Source organism: Girardinichthys multiradiatus, chromosome 8, assembly GCF_021462225.1.
Source record: "Girardinichthys multiradiatus isolate DD_20200921_A chromosome 8, DD_fGirMul_XY1, whole genome shotgun sequence".
Lineage (NCBI taxonomy): Eukaryota > Metazoa > Chordata > Actinopteri > Cyprinodontiformes > Goodeidae > Girardinichthys > Girardinichthys multiradiatus.
The window spans coordinates 23,914,094-23,933,452 of NC_061801.1; the positions used below are offsets into that span (position 1 = coordinate 23,914,094).

A 19,359-nucleotide genomic window follows, 5' to 3' on the forward strand; every position below is an offset into this window, starting at 1 on the left:
TTAAAACATTTTTCTGCCAAATACTGAAAATGATTGTTAAATGATCTTTTAGAACAATATTGTTCACACCAGTAGGTGGCAGTACCACCGTTACTTGGTCTCAAGCAGCAAATCATTGAGAAAGCAAACAAGAAAGCTTCCGCGCATGAGGTTGGCGGGTTAGTGTGTGTGTGTCGGGTGTTTTTGTTTAAATTTGCAGCACAATACACACCACAAAACGTTTCAACCAACAAAGTCAGAACCACTCAGAACATCTGCAGCCTGGTAAACTAACTAATTTCCTTTTGAAGACACTTTATTTGATATTTAGCTAGTTGTTAGCTTGCATGCTAAATAATAGGAGTATAGTTCTAGCAGACAGCTAACCGGCGCTATAGCATCTTGCTAGCAATGGCTAACTTTGACTCACAGAATCTGTAAAGTTACATTTACACAGACACGTCTCTTTTTGTCTTCCAGGTAAGTCGGCGGTGGTTTTCCCAGCCATGCCGTCCGCCGCTGGACCCAGCAGCCCCGCAGCTGCGCTTGCCGAGGCGCTGGATAACTCTGCCCGGTTGATAGACAGACATTTGCAGGATGACCGCTACTTTCCAGACCTATCCGAGCTGCTCAGCGTCCCTTCACACAGTAAGTCTGATCCAGCTGATGATCACTCGTCTTGGGTTTTCATCCCAAACATCAGATGGAAGGAGGAATGGGAGGAACTGGAAAGTCAAAAAATAACTCTGTTGCTCTGTTACACACTCAAGTTTGTCAGCCGGATTAAATGTCTACATTGTTGGCTGTAGACATGAAATATATATCAAAGTTTAAGAATTAAATCTGCACACCATATCAAATCACATTTGTCATTGCCATATTAATATGTGCAATTATGCAAATGAGTCATTATGCCATATTTGGAAGGCTAAATGTCTCAGGTGACATGCACATAAATACTGTTTTTCAGTAATGTATTTGGCCTCTAAGAAGGGCTTTCACAATCTTTTATGCCAACGATTAATTTAACTCTTGGTGACCAACATCAAAAAGTTTAATGGAAATGGCAATAGTACAGAAAGACATAATTCAGATAAAAATGCGGGTAAATCGTAATCAAAAGCGTCATTTCAATAATCACCATTTTGTTTTTAAAGATATTTCTTGGGTGGGGGGATTTGAAGGCAAGAACTAACCTAAACGTTTAATACAAAGAAATATTTGTTCTATTCGCCCTTGTAAACAACGCCTCTGAAGTGAATTTGCTGTGCAGGTGAGCACCAAGATAAATGCATCCCTCAACCTTTCACTTTGAAATGAAAACAGTATTCTACCTATTTTTGCGCCTGCTCTTCTGTTTTGTTTACATTCTTTATCACTGGAAAGTAGTTAAGATCAGAGATGGGTTTTGTTCATGGGGCTGCATATGCTATAATACTCGTGTCAAAGGATGATGCTCCTCTTACATCGTGCATCCTGCCATGATGCGACTTAACTGCTGTCATGCGGGTTCCTATCATGCTACCTATGTTCAAGGATTTTAAAATGCCTTTTACGAGGCTCTAAAGAAGAAGGAATGAAGCATGTTTTGTGCACCAAGATTTGTCACATCTGATGTTTGTGTGTCACTGATTATGCGACCCCATCTTGTATTGTGTTTATATGACGATGTAAGTACCGCATAAGAATGGAGTGAATCAGTTTTTAGCAGGACATCATGTTGTGTTTTTTAATACCATTTTTAATGATTGACTGAAAGTTCATTGCTTCATACCTAGGGTGGCCAACGCTGGTCCCTGAGGGCTGGTGCTCTGCATGTTTTAATTGTTTTCTTGAACACGCTTGAAATTGCATAGGCATTAACAGGCTCTTAAAGAATTGGTGACAGGCTCAGGAGATAAGACTTGCCCTCGAGGACCAGGACTGCCCACTCCTTTCTCTATTTAGTCTGTCCCCTAAGTGGTCAATTAATATTTGGGAAATTAAACTCCAGGACAGCCATTGTAAGCATTTGGTATGGTTCAGATGAGTGAACCAGTGCAGATAGAGGAGCGTTATAATCGGGTCATTGCTGCAACATTTAAGTAGAATTTGCTAAAATCTTTGCACATATGTGCAATGTATATGGAGTCTTTAAGTTGTAATGCTCATGTCATAAATTTTTTTCCAGCATCGCATACAAAATACGTTTTTTTTTTTGTATGCAATGCTGAAACATTACACAAAGCTTTTTATCTTTGTATGCCATTGAAACGTAAGGTAGACGTGTACCCAAGGATACTTGAACTTTTTTCTGATTTACACTCTCATGAATATTCTGTACATGTTTATTTGTTCCTATTTTCTCCATCAAAGCTTTTTTTCTTTGTTCTCGAACCCGAACAAAGATATGGAATAATTTGGAGTTTAAGTTTCTTGATTTAACTGACAGAATGTAGCTCTTCTTTCTTTATCTTCGTCACAGAGTCCCCACCTCTCTGTGTGGATTTAGTGTCTCGTCCCAAAAAAAATAAAGTCTGGGCAACAGGCCAGAAATATTATTTGGATGCATGATGCTTTTTGATTAATATCCAACCAATCATTGCATCCAAGCATTCCTTTGTTATTGTGATACTGCACACAATGATGTTGCAGTGATGATTGCAATTTGATCCATTGTGCCGCTCTATTCATGACTGAGTTGGGAAATCAAATACGATACACAGACGGATCTATTTCTTGATTTTATGTATTTATTAACAGACATGCCGTCCCTCTCTGGAGTGTCGGACATGGACTATCCTCTGCAGGGACCCGGCCTGCTCAGCGTACCAAAACTGCCAGAACTGAGCGCAGTCCGAAGAGTCCCGCTGCCACCTGAGCTGGTGGAGCAGTTTAGCCGTATCCTTTCAGGACATCCGGTAACACTTATCCTGTGATTTCAGACGCACGCAGGTGTTTTCTTCAGACCAAAGAAACTTGCTTTGTTCTCTGCTTTTGATTTTTGTTGCCAAAGAGCTTTGTTTTGCAGCTTAACCATATTGTAGATATGCAGTTCAACTGCATGATGGGAGTTTTTCCTGAGATCTGTCGAGCGTGGCTCACAATCGACAATGACATCTTCATGTGGAATTACGAAGATGGGTTGGTATAACCGCACACAGCCATTTGAAATGTTTCTCAGAGCCTAAAATGTATTGTTGATAGCCTTCAGTTTTGTTTATAAGGATTGTCTCTCCCTTTTTGGTTGTATTTGCAGGGGAGATGTGGCCTACTTTGATGGCCTGATTGAAACAATTCTAGCTGTGGGTCTAGTTAAACCAAAGCAAGGTATGTTTAAAAATAATTTTGCATTTGTATTTTTCTTAAAAATGGGTTTGCGATAATATTTTTTTTTGTCTTAGGGATTTTACAACCACACATCCACTACCTCCTGGTTTTAGCCACCTCTGTGGATGTGGTAATCCTTGGACTCAGTTTCCCCAAGAGCCAAGCCGGTAAGTTTGTCTGCAATAATGTGGTTGTTGCATTTTTCTTAGGATATCAGAATGTTTTTATTTTCACCATTACAGTTTGGGTTATTGGTGTAAATCCTGCCTTCAGGGTTTCTGTAAAAATGTAACCATAATCTAAATTTTGGTGCCTATTTCTTCTATGACCTTAAATAAAATCAAGGTAACATGTTAAGAAAATATTTTTTCCTGTCTGTGTCTTTTTACAGGAGTAAACGACAGCATGTCTGGTGGGATGCAGCTGCTTCCGGACCCCCTCTTCTCAATCCCGACAGACAACACCTACATCCTGTCCATCACCTCTACAGATCTGGGACGCATCTTCATGGCAGGAAAGGATGGCTGTCTCTATGAAATAGCTTACCAGGCAGAGGCGGGCTGGCTCAGCCAACGTTGCAGAAAAATCAACCACTCCAAAAGCTCTTTGTCCTTCCTCATTCCCTCTGTACTCCAGTTCTCTTTTTCTGAAGATGGTGAGAAGGAGCACATTGCTATGCTTGTTGGCAGTCAAATGTTTGGCTTTTGACCTTGTTTTTTGGCTCTATTCTCCACAGATCCCATTGTACAGATTGCAATTGATAATTCTCGCAACACACTCTTCACCCGCTCTGAGAAAGATGTCCTGCAGGTACAACATCAGTTCTGATCATAGTTTACATACGCTTAGGATGACCCCCATTTCAAGCTGTGAAAGATGCCTTTCAACTCTTCTGTTTTCAGGGTGAAATTATTTCGCAATGAATAATTTCACAGATTTTTAAACTGAAGAATTGGGTGCACATGTTTGAATTTTCTGTAGATTTCCAGAGGGTTTATGCTAGCCTTCTTTCTTCATTTCAAAAGGTTTATAATTATTGTCCTGCTGAAACACCCAGCTCTGTGGATGTTTCATTTAACTAAGAAAATTGCTTCTGATAGGGACTAAGGCAGGTTCATTTCAAAACATAATAAAACAATGTAAGGGGCACATACTTTTTGAAATAATGAGGATTGGACATTTATTGAACAGTTTCATGTTAGAAATGATTTTATGCCTTTTCTCAGGAATCAGTGGGAACATTTTTATTAGCAATCTGTATCTCATCTGACCATAAAACGTTTCTCCACAAGGCATTTGGTGTTTAATCAGTCAAGTTGAATGTTGAATAATCATTCCACCTTGGAAAATGAACCATTCATCTGAATCCATATTATTACTTTTATTTATTTATTTGCACAACAACCATAACACACATGAAATCCTTCAGTAAGCTAAAATATTAACCTGTTTCTTTAGGTGTATGACTTGGGTGCTGATGGCCAAGGAATGAGTCGTGTGGCAACTATGTCGCAGAGCTCCATCATAGCAGCTGCAGGAAACATTGCTCGGTATGTTGTGGGAACTCTGTGTTCATCTCAGAAAATTAGGATATTGTAAAACAAAAAAAAAGTTCCATATTATTTTTCACTTATGTGAAACTCAAGCCTTTATTTCTTAATTCAGTGTCTCAGAAAATTACAACATTGTAAAAATGTTTAAATATTGGAAACTCATGGTGTCCCACCCTATTCAGCTAATTAACTCAAAACACCTGCACAGGTTTCCTGAGGCCCTAAATGGTCTCTCGGTCTGGGTCAGTAGGCTTGACAATCATGGGAAGACTGCTGACTGGATAGAAGTCTTTGATACCAAATGAGAAAAAGTTATTGCTAAATACGCTGGTTGTTCAGAGTGCTGTATCCAAGCATTATATAAGAAAGTTGAGTGGATGGAAAATGCGCATCGCAACAGGGATGACCACAGCCTTGAGAGGATTGTCAAGCAAAATCCATTCAAGAATTTGGGAGAGCATATTAAGGAGTGGACTAAGGGTGGAGTCAACAACAGCAACATACCTCATGTCTGGTTCCTGTACCAGAGACGATGTCAGAAGCCTTTTACCTGGACTAAGCGAAGAAAGAACTGGACTGTTGCTCAGTGGTCCAAAGTCCCCTTCAGTTTAAAGTAACAATTGTATTTCATGTGGAAATCAAGGTCTCAGAGTCTGGAGGAAAAGTGAAGAGGACCTGAGTCCATGTTGCTTGAAGTCCAGTGTGAAGTTTCTACAGTCAGTGATGCGGTTTCATGTCCTCTGCTAAAGTAGGTCCACTGTGTATTCTGAAGTCCACAATCAACGCAGCCATCTACCAGGACATTTTAGAGCACTTCATGCTTCCTTCTGCTGACGAGCTTTAGGGAGATACTGATTTCGTTCTTCAGCAGGACTTGGCACCTGCCCACACTGCCAAAGGATCCAAAAGCTGGTTCAGTGACCATGGTGTGACTGTGCTTGATTCCTGATAAAATCAACTCACCTGAACCCCATAGAGAATCTATTGTGAAGAGAGAGGAAGATGAGACACACCAGACCAAATAATGCAGATGACGTGAAGGCTGCTATCAAAGCAACATGGACTTCCATTACAGCTCAGCAGAGCCACAGGTTGATCGCCTCGATGCCATGGCGCATTGATGCAGTAATCCATGCAAAACCAAATAGTGAGTGCAAAAAAAAAATGAACACACTTTCTAGAAGTTTGAAATATTTTCTTATTGATCTTATGTAATATTCAAATTTTCGGAGACACCAAATTTAGTTTTTTTTCTTATTGTAAGCCATAGGAATCAAAATAACAAATATACGGTTGAAATATTTTACTCTATGTCAAGAATCTATAATATTCTCTAGTTTACTATTCAATAACTGGTTTCACTTTCTGAAATGAATGACAAAATACATTGAACTTTATTTCATAATGACATTTTTTAGATGTACCTTTATGTTTGTTGCCTATGAGCGAATCATTCTTCTCACATTCTGACCTACCTTTTTGTAAAACTCTGTTTTAGGACGATTGATCGTTCTGTCTTCAGACCCATTGTTCAGATCTCGGTCATCGACAGATCTGAGTCCTCGGATTGCCACCTGCTCGCTGTTACTCATGCAGGTAAAGATTTAAGAGCATGAATCTGAGGAGACTAGTGGTTAATAGTGAATATGTTCACCCATCATGGCACGATTTAGTGCGTCCGGTTTCTTTTATTTATTTATTGTTTTTGCAGGCGTGCGCCTCTACTTCACCACCACACCTTTTGCACCTCAGCACCAGAAGCATATTGCAGTTTGCCCAAGCCTGCTTGCATTGGTCCATGTTCGGCTGCCACCAGGTTTTTCCGCCTCCTCCACCCTGCAGAAGCCATCAAAGGTTCACAAGGCTCTGCACAGCAAGGGTTAGAGACCCGATGGGATTCCTAAGCTTAGCCATGTTTTGTTGTCTGACTTCCATTACCCCAGTTAATGTGAAATGATATGTCCATGTAACATTTCTAATGCTGCAGGTGTTCTGCTCATGGCTGCTTCAGAGACAGAAGACAGTGATATCCTGTGGTGCATCAATCATGACTCTTTCCCCTTCAAGAAACCCCTGATGGAGACACAGGTTGCACACACCAAACAAATAATTAGAAATCAGAATATCCAAATCATGTGTTCTCTGTAGTTTCTTTTCAGATGCATTGCCTGTCAGAGGTTTATGTACACATCATAGTTCTGTCATTTTCACTGTGGGCCTTCGGTGATTCATTTGAGACATTTTTTTCCAGGGTAGAATGGTTTTACAGGGATTTTACTTTTTTAAAAGTAATTGTGTGCACAGGTTTGAATCTAGTATGGATTTTCCCTGCTCTTCACAGTGCAGTGCACAAAGTGGTTGGGTCAAAACTGGAGTAAAGTTACAGAGCTTTACCGTAAAGTAGCAGCTGGCCAGCTGAAACTTAAAAGAAATTTGGTACATCAACAGGATAACGATCGTAAACACATCAACGCTAGCAATCTAACATTAGGCTTGTAGAATAGCCCTAACCTAAACTCACTGAGACTATGCCTAAATGTCTGGTCGGTGCTAGGAGACCTAGCAGTTTAGGCGAGCTCTGCCTAGAAGAGTGGGCAGATATCCAGCCAGGATTATGACAAAACCCATTGGTGGCTACAAAAAGGGATGTGATTTCTCTGCAACCTAAGGAAAATTGCTCCAAGTATGAATGGAGCTGCATGTATACATTTAAGCCTGTATATGTAATTTAGAACCTGTTTAAATTAAATAAAATCTGCATTAAAGTCAAACATATGCATCTTTTTTTGCTATTAAAAATCCACCCTGAAAATATAACCGTTTAAATGCATTGTAAAAAGCTCCAAAAATGATGCCTTAACGAGTGTTTTGAGACCTCTGACACTGTCTATACTGTTTGAACAGAAAGTATTGCTGCAGTATACTTATTTTTTTCACTCTTTGCAGATGATGTCTAATGTTGATGGACACTCTTGGGCTCTTTGTGCCATTAATGACGAGAGGCCTCCTAAGATTTTTACTCCTCTCAACAAGGAGCAGATCCCCATCACAGATTCACCTGTGGTTGTCCAGCAGCAAAACATTTCTGCACAGAAATTCGTCCTCCTTTCTGCAAAGGTTAAAAATGCAGACGCTGCTCATCACGTTGAGGTTTGATTTAGTTTGTAGGGATTTGTAGTCTTAAACTTGTTCTCTGCCTTGCAGGGAAGCCACATCTTTCAGAAGCTGCGTCCAGTTGACCAGCTGCGCCACCTCCTGGTCAGCTGCGCTGGAGGAGAAAGCGAGGAAGTCGAGCGCTTCTTCAAGTTGCACAGGGTACTACTGCTGTTTCATGTTTTATACCATTGTTGTGTTGTTTTTCAAATCTGTTTATGACCCGTATAAACACATCTAAGCAACGTGTTATTATTCCACAAACATTTAAATATGGACGTATTTTTCACAATCCCATTAACCATTTGTTGACATATTTATCCTGTTTTGTTCAGGAGGAGCAGGCCTGTGCCACAGCACTCATCCTGGCTTGTTCCAGCGCTGCTTGTGATAGAGAGGTCTCACAATGGGCCACAAGAGCATTTTTCAGGTCGGATGATTATTTTTAGCCCTGCATATTCATGAATGTTTGCATTATGTGCAAACTGAACAGTGGTTCTTTCTTGTTTTTGTGTTGGAATTAGATATGGAGGAGAAGCACAGATGAGATTTCCCGCTGCCATGGCGACACCCAGTACTGTCGGACCTGTGATGAGCTCTCCGGCACCGGGTTAGTGTGTGGATTTGTGAAACCATGCGCTTGAAGATACACCGGTGTTGAAATATAAAACATAATCTAAAACCACATTAGCACAATTCGTTTTTGCACAAGTTAACAAGACAAAAAAAAAAAGACATGAGAGTTAAGATTAAATGTTAAATCTTTTTTAATGCTTGTCACAGGTGTGGTGCCTCCTGCATTTGGAACACCGTTTGCACCGATGCAGTCTGGATCTGCACCGATCACTCCGATGTCAGCTGGTCCAGAGGTGATTTTCTCCGGAAAACACAACGGCATCTGCATCTACTTTGTTCGCATTCTCGGGTAATTCTGCATGATTTTCTCGTTCGGAGCTTAAATTTGTGTGGATATGGTAATTTAGTAGAGCTCTTGATGCTGATGTTTGCCAGTGGTGACCTTTAACTCTGTCTCCTTTAATGTTAACAGAAATCTTTGGGATGGAAGTCTTGCTTTTGAGAAAACGATAAGCAAAGGAAACCAGACTATCAGTATTGTAAGTACATTAACGGGGCCGTTTTTATTATTGCAATAAATACCAACAAATATTGTGATATCTGTTTATCTGTTGTCCCCACAGTTGGAAAGCACTGTTGACTCGTTCCAGCTGGAGTCGGTCCTTTTGCAGCTCAGAGGTTTGCAGGAGTTCCTTGATAAAAACTCTCAGCTCAGTCCTTCTTCTCTTGGTGCTGCGAGGTAAGAGCTGTTTCCTCTGCCAATATTTTTATTTTGGCATTGAGTTAGTTTGTATATTTATGACTTTTTTTTTAGGATTTTAGTTCACACGGCATTTGTGCATCAGTTTTGACAAGGCGCTGAGGGAAGCTTCCTGAAAGCATTTCATCAGGACAACGCTCTAATCCTGAAAGGGTCTTTTGTTTTTTTTAGTTATGACATTTTGGCAGCTGATCTCCACTAATGATAAACAATCATCACACTTTAGCTATTTATTTTATATTTGCCAGCCAACTTTAGTGTTTATGGTAAATTTGAGTATTTTTTTTAACATGATATAAACAGAGGGCTCTAGACCTCCTAGTATCAATGGTAGTTACGACTCCACCTGAAAGTCTTGGTGCTTGAAGATGTCAGAGGATCTTTTGGATGGAACTTTGCTTTTTCCTTATCGAGTCCTTTTTACCCTAATTTGCATTTAAATCGCATCCATTTTTTTTTTGATTTGCCACATCAAAACTTAATCCTAAGTATAAAAGTAAAAGTTTGAATTTGAATTTTGGAAAAAATAAAAAGTTTTTTTTAAAGGTCCTGATAAAAAGCCTAAATTGATGTGGTTAATAACATTAATTGTTTTGGTTTTTAAGAAAAGGGACAATTTTACAGCTTTTAACTGGACCTGTTGTTCTTCCCGTTTCAATGTCAAACAAACAAATTTTATTTTTGGGAATTTTCATGAACAAATTAAAGGTAGAGCAAATATAAAATATTATTTAGTATGTTTAGATACAAATATCAGGATTTTAGGCATTGTAGATCCTAGTGTAAAAACAAAACAATAACAAAATCTGTTAGTTCCTTCATTAGAGGAACTAGATGATAATAGGCCCTGCAGAGTGGGTTTGCTCTGCTGGAATAAAGCTGCAGGTCTTTCTCATTTTAACTACTTGTGGCTGGTTGACAGCCCAACAGCAGCTCTTATCAGCAACAACATTCAGCCTGCAGCTCAGATGGGTTTTTCAGACAGAAAAAATCATCTGAGGAAGTGGATGAGCTGGACAGGTTGGACTAAAGGCAGAATAAATTTCTATTTTTTTTGGTGACTATTTCTGCCTATCTAAGTTTAAAGATGAAGCAATCAGAGTGGCTGCACAGAAGCATGGTGTCCTCAGATGCAGGTGCTGGTTGCACTGCTTTTCCTCTCATTAGAAAAAAAGGCTAGAATCTGAGAGAGAAATACCTGAAGACGTCCTTAGGTAGCAACAGTTATTGTTATTTCAGTTTTGATCTGTTTAAATTATTGCAAAGTACTGATAGCAATATATAGTGTAAAGCAATCAAATTCTGCTCATCACAACTAATATAGATCTTTATGACAAAGACCCTAAGAATGAGAGGAAGTGGTGGGGGGTATCATAGCTGTTGATAAGAAACTCATCACTGCCATCGCAATTTTGTGTTTTGCTAATATCCTGACCATGAATCAGATTTAAACAGGATTACTCTCTCGCGCTCTTTCTCTGTCTGTCTCCCTGAAAAACTTCTTTCTAAACTTAAATCATTTTCCTTGTGTTCTGGTTCTCGTTAGCTACAGCTCCCCTGCCAACCTGCAGCAAAGGCTGCTGGGATTTATGCGCCCTGACGGAGCCAGCTCTCAGCAGGTTCAGCAGGAGCTTCAGAGGAAGTATCACAGTGAGTTTAACCAGTTCCCTCTGTGTTTTCACATAAAGGCCACGAAGGGAAAGACGTATTTGTAGTCAACTGTGTTCACTAATGGCCTTTCTCTTTAGTCTTTCTTACATACAAGACTGACCTCCATATCTTTCTTCAGCTCAGGTCTACGAGAAAGCATCCCTGCAGGGTATCCAGCAGCTAGTGTATTGCTCTTATCAAACTCTGGCACTTTGGAAACTCCTCTGCGATCATCACTTCAGCCTCATTATGTCTGAGCTGCCAAAGGTACTTGTGAGCACAAACACATTTCAAGCAGATGCTTATGAGTCTCTGAAGTTTTATTTCCAAGGCTTTGAGGCAAAGAAGAAAAAAAACCCACTGCTTCATTTCTGCTTGCTGCCATTCTTTTTATTCACAGGAGTTTCAAGAGCAGATGAAGGGGGCAAGTTTTAAGGATGTAGTGACTCGAGGCAAGGAGTTATCTGGAGCTCTAATCACAGGGCTTATTAATGTTTATATCAAAGATAACGCCTCAGTGGACGCCATCAGCAATCACCTGCGGGATCTCTGTCCCCTGCTGTACAGCAGCGATGACAGCGTTTGCTCAAAGGTACGTACGGCGCCTGGCAGAAGTATTTATACGACTTCAGCTTTTTCCTTTTTTGGTTATGTTTGTCACAATTGTCCATGTGTTTCATTGGGATTTTATGGGATTTACCAACATAAAGTAGTCCAGTAATTCTAAAGTGGAGGGAAAATAAGACATGGTTTAACCCCCCCACCCCCAACATGACTTAGGTCTGAACTTTGACTGGGTCATTTTAAAACATAAATATTTAATTCAAATATTCCGCTGTAGAGCCCGCTTCATTTGTTGGGTTTTTGTCCGGCAACCTTTTCCCCAGTCTCAAACCTTCTGCAGCAGTAGTGTCTGCTGCATGGCTTGTGGCGATCTTTATTCAATTCAATTCAAAAATACTTTATTAATCCCAAAGGGAAATTAAATGTTGTTGTAGCTCATATTATGAAGGTTTCTTCAAAGAGTCGTTGTAGATGCTGATGGCTGTGGGCAGGAAGGATCTCCTGTAGCGCTCCGTCTTACAGCAGATCTGAAGAAGCCTCTGACTGAAGACACTCTGTTGTTGTAGGACAGTCTCATGAAGAGGATGCTCAGGGTTCTCCATAATGTTCTTCATTTTATGAAGAATCCGTCTTTCCACAATGATCTCCAGAGGTTCCAGAGGAGTCCTCAGAACAGAGCCAGCCTTTTTTATCAGCTTGTTGAGCTTTTTTAAGTCCCTGGTTCTGATGCTGCTTCCCCAGCAGATGATGGAAGAAGAGATCAAACTCTCCACAACAGACTTATAGAAGATATGCAGCACCTTGCTGCAAACACCAAAGGACCTAAGCTTCCTCAAGAAGTACAGTCTGCTCTGTCCCTTCTTGTAGATGGCTTCACAGTTGCATCTCCACTCCAGTCTGTTGTCCAGGTGAACACCGAGGTATTTATACTCCTCCACCACCTCCACTTCTTCTCCCATGATGGAAATAGTTTTTGACTTATTCCTGTTTCTCTTAAAATCTAAAATCATCTCCTTTGTTTTAGTCACGTTCAAAATGAGGTGATGGTTTCCACACCATGTCACAAAGCGGTCCTCCACCTTCCTGTACTCAGCTTCTTGTCCATCTCTGATCCACCCCACGACTGCAGAATCATCTGAGTATGATTCTGTAAAATAATAAGTAAATGGTTTGTTTTTCTCCTCTTGACCCTCTTCCATAAAGGCCAGATTTGTGGAATTATATTATTAATAGTCGCCCTCTTGACAGATTCTCCCTCCTGAGTTGTGAATCTCTGCTACTCCTCCAAAGTAACCACTGGCCTCTTGTCTAATTCTCCTATTAATGTGCAGCCTGTCAATTTAGATGGAAAGCCATGTCCTGGCAGGTTTGTATTTCTGTAACTTTACTAATGAGGTGGATTTTGAATTCATTTGGTGATATTGGATTTTTATTTAGGAGTATCTAAGTAAATGGGGGCTGAATGCAAATGCACTGCAAACTTCTCAGATTTTGAAAACCACATATCTTCTTTCTTCCACCTCTTAACTATGCACCACGTTGTGTTGGTCTGTCGCATAAAACACCAATAAAATGCTTTGATGTTTGTGGTTGTATTGTGAATAAATGGGGAAGGCACTTTTTCAACACGCATAATTTGGACGTTTCATCCAAGATATAACTTTGTTTTCATTAAAATTTTTCAAATGAAAGGTCTTGTTGACCGTTTATTTGCTTCCTCTTAGGCTAACGAGTTACTGCAGAGCTCAAAGCAAATCCAGAACAAAGTGGAGAAGGAGAGGACGCTGAGAGAGTCTCTGCAACTCTACCAGCAGATCAGCCAGCAGACCGACCTGCCGCTTGTATGCTCCCAGTACAGACAAGGTACAGATGTGGGTAGCACTGCTGCATTTTCTGTCTTTAGCGTTCTACTTGCTAATACTATTTATCATTTCAGTGCGTTTCTATGAAGGAGTTCTAGAGTTGTGCCTCACAGCAGCAGACAAAAAGGACCCACAGAGGTTAGGACCCCACTTCTATAAAAATGGAGAGCCTGAGGAGGACAAAGTGGGGCAGCTGGCCTTCCAGGAAAGGTAAGACTACAAAGAAACAACATTACAATCCTGTGTATATGCGCTGGCTGTCGTCACAAACCGTTAATTTCCTCCCGTTTTTCAGACTTTCCTGTTATAAGTGCATCACAGACACCATGCAGGAGCTGGTGAACCAGAGCAAAGCAGCTCCTCAGTCGCCCAGCGTTCCAAAGCAGCCGGGACCCCCCGTTATGACCTCAGATCCAAACATGCTTAGCAACGAAGAAGCTACGGCACACGTGAGTCAAAAAGGGGCACAGTTGATACTCATTCCCCTTCATCCCTATGTACGTGATCCACATTTCTAATGAGAATCTGTCACTCCCCTGTAGTGTGAGCAGATGCTCGGGTTGGCCCAGAGGTCCCAGGATGAGCTGTTTCACATCGCCCTTTACAACTGGCTTATTCAGGCTGACCTGACGGACAAGCTGCTGGAGGTAATACTATTATGTTCCTGCATGTGTAAACACTAAAATTGTGTTTCTTCAAATCGTCATAACGCTTTGTTTTGGGACTCGAGGGAAATTTCGTTTTGTCCCCACAAGTTTAAAATGTTACGATTTTTTTATGCAGAGGAAGAATTGTATTTCTGAAGTGAAACTAACTTTCTAAATCGTTAATGGTTGTTTGTTTCAATCAGAAAATCACACGTATCGCGGGCGTGATAATCATTAATTCGGGGCTTTTCACATTTTATTTAAACTGAACTATTTTCTAGTTTAGAATAAGAAAGCTTATTTTTTTTATTGTTTTGTCCTTCAGCAAGTGGCACCCCGAACACACCTTTTGTTGCATTAACAACCTTTTTGGATCTTTCTAACTGGATTCTTGCCAGATTTTCTTGGCAATCAAATAGTTGAAGTTTCTTAACATTTGTTGGCTTCAAGTTTTTAATACAGCTGAAGTTGGGGTTATTCCAGAAGCATCAGGGGCAATGTTCTTACCCTCACAGTGACTCTTGCCACTGTAGTCTAATGGCTCAGTCCCTATAGAGGTATAAAACGTTTCTTATAAAACATTTTCACTCATGTAGGCACATCTTTCTTGATGTAGATGTCAAATTGATTTTACTGTGGACAGTGACACTGGCGGTCCAGCCTCTGAGTTTATAATAGACTTGAGCCTTGGTTGTCCTGGGTTGTTCCTGAAAATCAAAACCAATTTTCCTTTGTGTGAGGGGGACAGTTCAGGTCCATCTAGTTATGCTTGAAGGTGTAGATTTTGATCCAGTGGCCTTTCCGAACCCCAGGACTCAACTCTGGGTAAAACTTGCTCTACAAATGCTGTTTCAGTGTCAGGAAACCAATCAATTAAAAATAACTGAGCAGTTCAGAGAAGATTAGTGGTCAAACATCCAGCCACAGTTATACCAGAAGTGTGTTCAAGGTATAACTTACTAAGGGACATTTAATTACTGTTTTAAAATCATTGAAGTTGCTTATTGTACAATCATTAGCCCCTGGAGAAAGAACAGTTAAAAAAAAAATCATTCTTAAAGGAGCTGAATTAATGACATTAGTGCTGATCATGAGTGCATGTTAACATCTGACTGGAACTGTGCAACATTCAGTTTCACACTGGATGTATACAGATTTCCATCCAGCTCCTTGTTTATGTCATAGGCTGCCAGTGACATGAGATAATGGTTCTGCAGGACCTCTTTCACTCGATTGTTGTTTTTTGTTTTTATTTCTGCATCTGCTTTAGGTTCAGAATAATTCAGCAGGATGCATTTCCATTTGCCTTTAAACTGTTGCACATTTTGCTCCAGATTTAAATTACTTGAATAACTTACATTTTATTGTAAAAGCATATGAAGACTCAGCATTAGAATTTGTTTCATCTGTGGTGTATTTTTGTAAGATTTCTTTAATAAAAGTCCCAGAAGTAAGCTTGACCTCCATTTGGCTTTCGTTTCCTAGGTGAATTCTCCCTATCTTGAAGAACACCTGATGCATATGATAAAACAGGACCAGAGCAAGGTTCACAACATGGACCTACTGTGGCGCTACTATGAGAAGAATCGCAGCTTTGGCAAAGCAGCTCATGTCTTGGCCCGCCTTGCTGACATGCACAGGTCTGAGCAGAGCAGGAGAAAAGTTTTAACTGTTTTTATTTAAACAAAGCTTTTTTAAATGCTTTTATATTTCCTCTTTGGATGTTCCAGCACCGAGATATCCCTGAAGCAGCGTTTGGAGTATATCGCTCGAGCCATCCTGTCTGCAAAGAGTTCCTCCTGCATCTCGGCTCAGGCGTCTGACGGAGAGTTCCTTCACGAGCTGGAGGAGAAGATGGAGGTGCTTCAGCTTCATTGATGGCTAAGAGGGAATCCTAACAAAGGATTCAGGGTTTAATGTTTGTGTGTTTCCACTTTCTTCCAGCTTGTGCGCATTCAAGTGCAGATCCAGGAAACCCTGATCAGGCAGTACTCCCATCATCCCTCAGTGAAAAATGCCATCTCGCAGCTGGACTCTGAGCTAATGGACATTACAAAGGTGGCTGAAAACAACAGAAAAATATGATTTCAGTGTTTATTGGGAATGCAAAATGTTTTACTGTTACTCTTTCTGCCACACAGCTGTATGGAGAGTTTGCTGACCATTTTAAACTGTCTGAGTGCAAGCTGGCCATAATTCACTGTGCAGGACACTCAGACCCAATACTGGTCCACTCACTGTGGCAGGAGATCTTGGAGAACGGTAAATAAGAACATCAGAACCCATCCTCTGTTTTCATGTACAACACATCTCCCTTACTCCCCCAGTGGTTTGTGTTTCAGAGCTGGGTGACAGTGTGGCCATGAGTCCGGCAGACAGGATGAGATCTCTCAATCTGAAACTGGTTTCACTGGGGAAAATTTACGCTGGAACACCTCGATACTTCCCTCTGGGTATGTTTCAGTCATATTCAGTTTTAGGATTGTTTTTTATGATTAAGTATTATAATTAGACACCCTTTCTGCATGCTTTATCTGAGCATGTCCCTGAGGTGCAGTTCTGTTTAAACCAAGCTGCTGCTCGTGTTCCTAATTATCCACATTTTACCAGCAGCCTGTTGAAACTTGTCATGTCTGCAGAGACATTGACTCGTGGCAGATCGTCTTTGGTTTTGGGACATAATCAGTTCTTTCCCCAGGTGCGAACTATGCGTGTGCCGTGTTAACGAGGAATGATGTGTGTTATGATTGCAGAGTTCCTCGTAAAGTTTCTGGAGCAGGAAGTTTGCAGACTGAATTGGGATGTGGGGTTTGTCACATCTACAATGCTGGAGATTGGAGTGCAGCTGCCACGTCTTCTGGAGGTTTACGATCAGCTCTTCAAATCCCGGGTACTTCCCTTGACTTCAGATGTTTAGATCATGTTTTTAAGGATAAAAAGATACTAAATGTTTCTCAATAAATGATTTGATTTGCTGTTACGTAGGATCCCTGCTGGCTTCGGTTGAGGAGACCTCTACATTTGGTGGAGTGCATCCACGTGCTTCTGTCAGGATATGTGGAGGACCCCAGCAGAGTCCCAACATATGACAGGTTAGCACTGCCAGTTCACCTGCTTGCCTGTAGTGGGCGTTGTAGCGTTAACATTGACACAAGTCAAAGACCTTTGGTTGGAGGGATTTGCATCTTTGTTAGCAGTATTTCAGTTTCAACAATTTGCCAGTAACCATTTGTCTTTTAGGTGGTCTGACTATTTTAATTTCTATTTTCTGCCCTGTGATGGGCCTTAAAAACGGAAGGCTGCAGTCTGATCAGTGCTCCACCTGGTGCCTGCAATGCCTGGAAATCATGGATTGTAATTTAAATATTCTGCAGGACTGAATGAAAATTGAAAAAGATAGGTGTTAGTTAAATATATTTTTCCAGATTTGATACCCTATCCAAGTCTAAATCATCCATCCATCATTCTATCCATCCTTTCATTCATTCATCCATCCATCCATCCTTTTTTCTTTTAAGACCCAAAAAGACCTGGGTCAGAACACGTCTTATCACTTTGGAAAAGACTGTGGGGTTTCCAAGTTTTGGACGATGTTGGTTCAGACGTTCTTTTGATATTTGCAGGAAATTATTATCCATTTTAAAATGCAGTTTTTCATTTCGCTAAACAAAAATGGGCTCTAAGATACAACCAACTTTTAGGCTTAGTTTCCTCTTAATCAGAGCTACGTTCTGATGGGTAAAGAACTATTCACCATAGTGATTTATGAAATGGGTAAAACAACCAATAAGGTGGAGACAAAACTTGCAGAATGAAACATTGATGACAACCTGCATCATCGGCCTACTGATGAAATCATGTAATATTTTCCAGGCGCCGATTCACCAACGTTTGCCTTGACAACATCTGCGGGTACCTCGTGGAGCTGCAGTCTCTGAGCCCGAACTCAGCCCTTCAGCACACTATCGGCAACTTCAAGTCCCTGCAGGCCAAGCTTGAGAAGCTCCATTGACAGAAGTAACCTTCATTACGAAAGAGTTGCCTGACCTCTGGCTGTTCCTCCGCTGGCTTTAAACAAAGCAACCTGATAGCATTTCTTTGTTGTGGCATGAATGTTGCGATAATAGGTTTGCAGAGACAAGTTTTATAAATTATTTCATACTGTTTTTGTCATTGTGCTGAGTTTTGAGAAGACTGCTTGTAATTTGCATTGTGTGCAAATAGCAGTTTGATATCTAAAAATGGCAGGACGTTGAATAATGTGTTTATTAAAAACCCATGAAATTTCTGTTGCGTGTATTGAAAATTAGCTCAATTTGAGCCTAATTTGGGACATTTTCACCACAACCGTTGCTGAATTTAACTGATTCAAGCCTTTACATCACAAGGTTTTGACTGTTTTATCTTAACAGTTGATTTTGTATTTATGTACATAACTTGGCTATAATGTCACACTTGCCAAAGCTCACTTGCAAACCTGTGTGAGTTAGAGAAAATGATTGTTTGGATAGTAAAACCATGCCATTATGTTTAAGAGCTTTTGTTACTCTATTTAACTTGGCACTGTTCATAATTTCACCTACACTAAAAACTCAGACCTAATTTGGAGGACTAATAAAAATTTTATAAAGAAATTGAACTTGTCATGACTTTTGTGGAGGAGCAGAAAACCCTTGACCTGCTCTTATTAAAGCATAACCTTGTTTTAATTGTTGGAGTAATTAGCGGAAAAGAGCACCAGGTTGCTCCTTTAATATGACACAGGAATTGCAATGCAATTATTTGTAATTTGAAAATTCACTCAGGGTTTCCTACAGTAATAACTAACAAGGCACTAATTGCTAACAGTCTCCAATTAGCTGCACTCTAGTGCATAATTATGGTTAGATTTTATTATGGAAAATAAACTCATTTTGTTGCTGTGTGAACATGAATTACACGGTTTCATTGGGGTCAAAAATACATGATTACATCAGCAATACATAATTTCTAACATTTTTAAATATAAGCTTAGCCTTTTAATTTTCAAAGACTTAGTGGAGATCATGCGTCTGTAGAAAACAAATTCTTGTTTTAGGTTATTTTCCACCTTTTAATGTGGCATTTATCATGTGCAGTTAAACCAAACAAGAAACTCATCACCTTTTAATTCATTTACAGCTTTCAGTCTCAGGGTAAACACCCGTAATTATTTTTGATTTCCAGCCTCTTAACTGGATTTTCTTGGAGTTAGAGAAGATCAAGTTTATCCTACTGTACAAAGGTAGCAGTCAGGAGGACACAAAAACTTCATACTTTTTATGAAG

At 40.2% G+C, this 19,359-nt stretch overlaps 1 protein-coding gene across 1 annotated transcript; it reads left to right on the forward strand.

Annotated features, from left to right (window-relative positions):
• The first annotated feature begins 107 nt into the window (after positions 1-107).
• nup155 (nucleoporin 155) lies at positions 108-18,687 on the forward strand. Its single transcript, XM_047373580.1, has 34 exons — positions 108-264; positions 460-627; positions 2,722-2,859; positions 3,006-3,102; positions 3,218-3,288; positions 3,363-3,455; positions 3,680-3,943; positions 4,025-4,098; positions 4,747-4,838; positions 6,340-6,437; positions 6,553-6,720; positions 6,829-6,929; positions 7,788-7,958; positions 8,046-8,156; positions 8,330-8,424; positions 8,519-8,604; positions 8,778-8,919; positions 9,043-9,109; positions 9,194-9,309; positions 10,877-10,980; positions 11,120-11,247; positions 11,381-11,572; positions 13,269-13,407; positions 13,481-13,616; positions 13,702-13,855; positions 13,949-14,053; positions 15,539-15,693; positions 15,784-15,913; positions 15,998-16,111; positions 16,195-16,315; positions 16,396-16,506; positions 16,807-16,943; positions 17,039-17,145; positions 17,927-18,687. Exons 2-34 carry the CDS (start codon positions 486-488, stop codon positions 18,063-18,065), a joined length of 4,098 nt encoding a protein of 1,365 aa, XP_047229536.1. The 5' UTR covers positions 108-264; positions 460-485; the 3' UTR covers positions 18,066-18,687.
• The last annotated feature ends 672 nt before the right edge of the window (positions 18,688-19,359 follow it).

Excerpts from the sequence above, each read along its gene's own strand:
- nup155 (XM_047373580.1), top strand. The coding sequence starts at position 486 with ATGCCGTCCGCCGCTGGACCCAGCAGCCCCGCAGCTGCGCTTGCCGAG. Across the intron at positions 9,110-9,193 it reads GAAACCAGACTATCAGTATT|TTGGAAAGCACTGTTGACTC; the intron begins GTAAGTACATTA and ends TTGTCCCCACAG. Across the intron at positions 13,408-13,480 it reads ATGCTCCCAGTACAGACAAG|TGCGTTTCTATGAAGGAGTT; the intron begins GTACAGATGTGG and ends TTATCATTTCAG.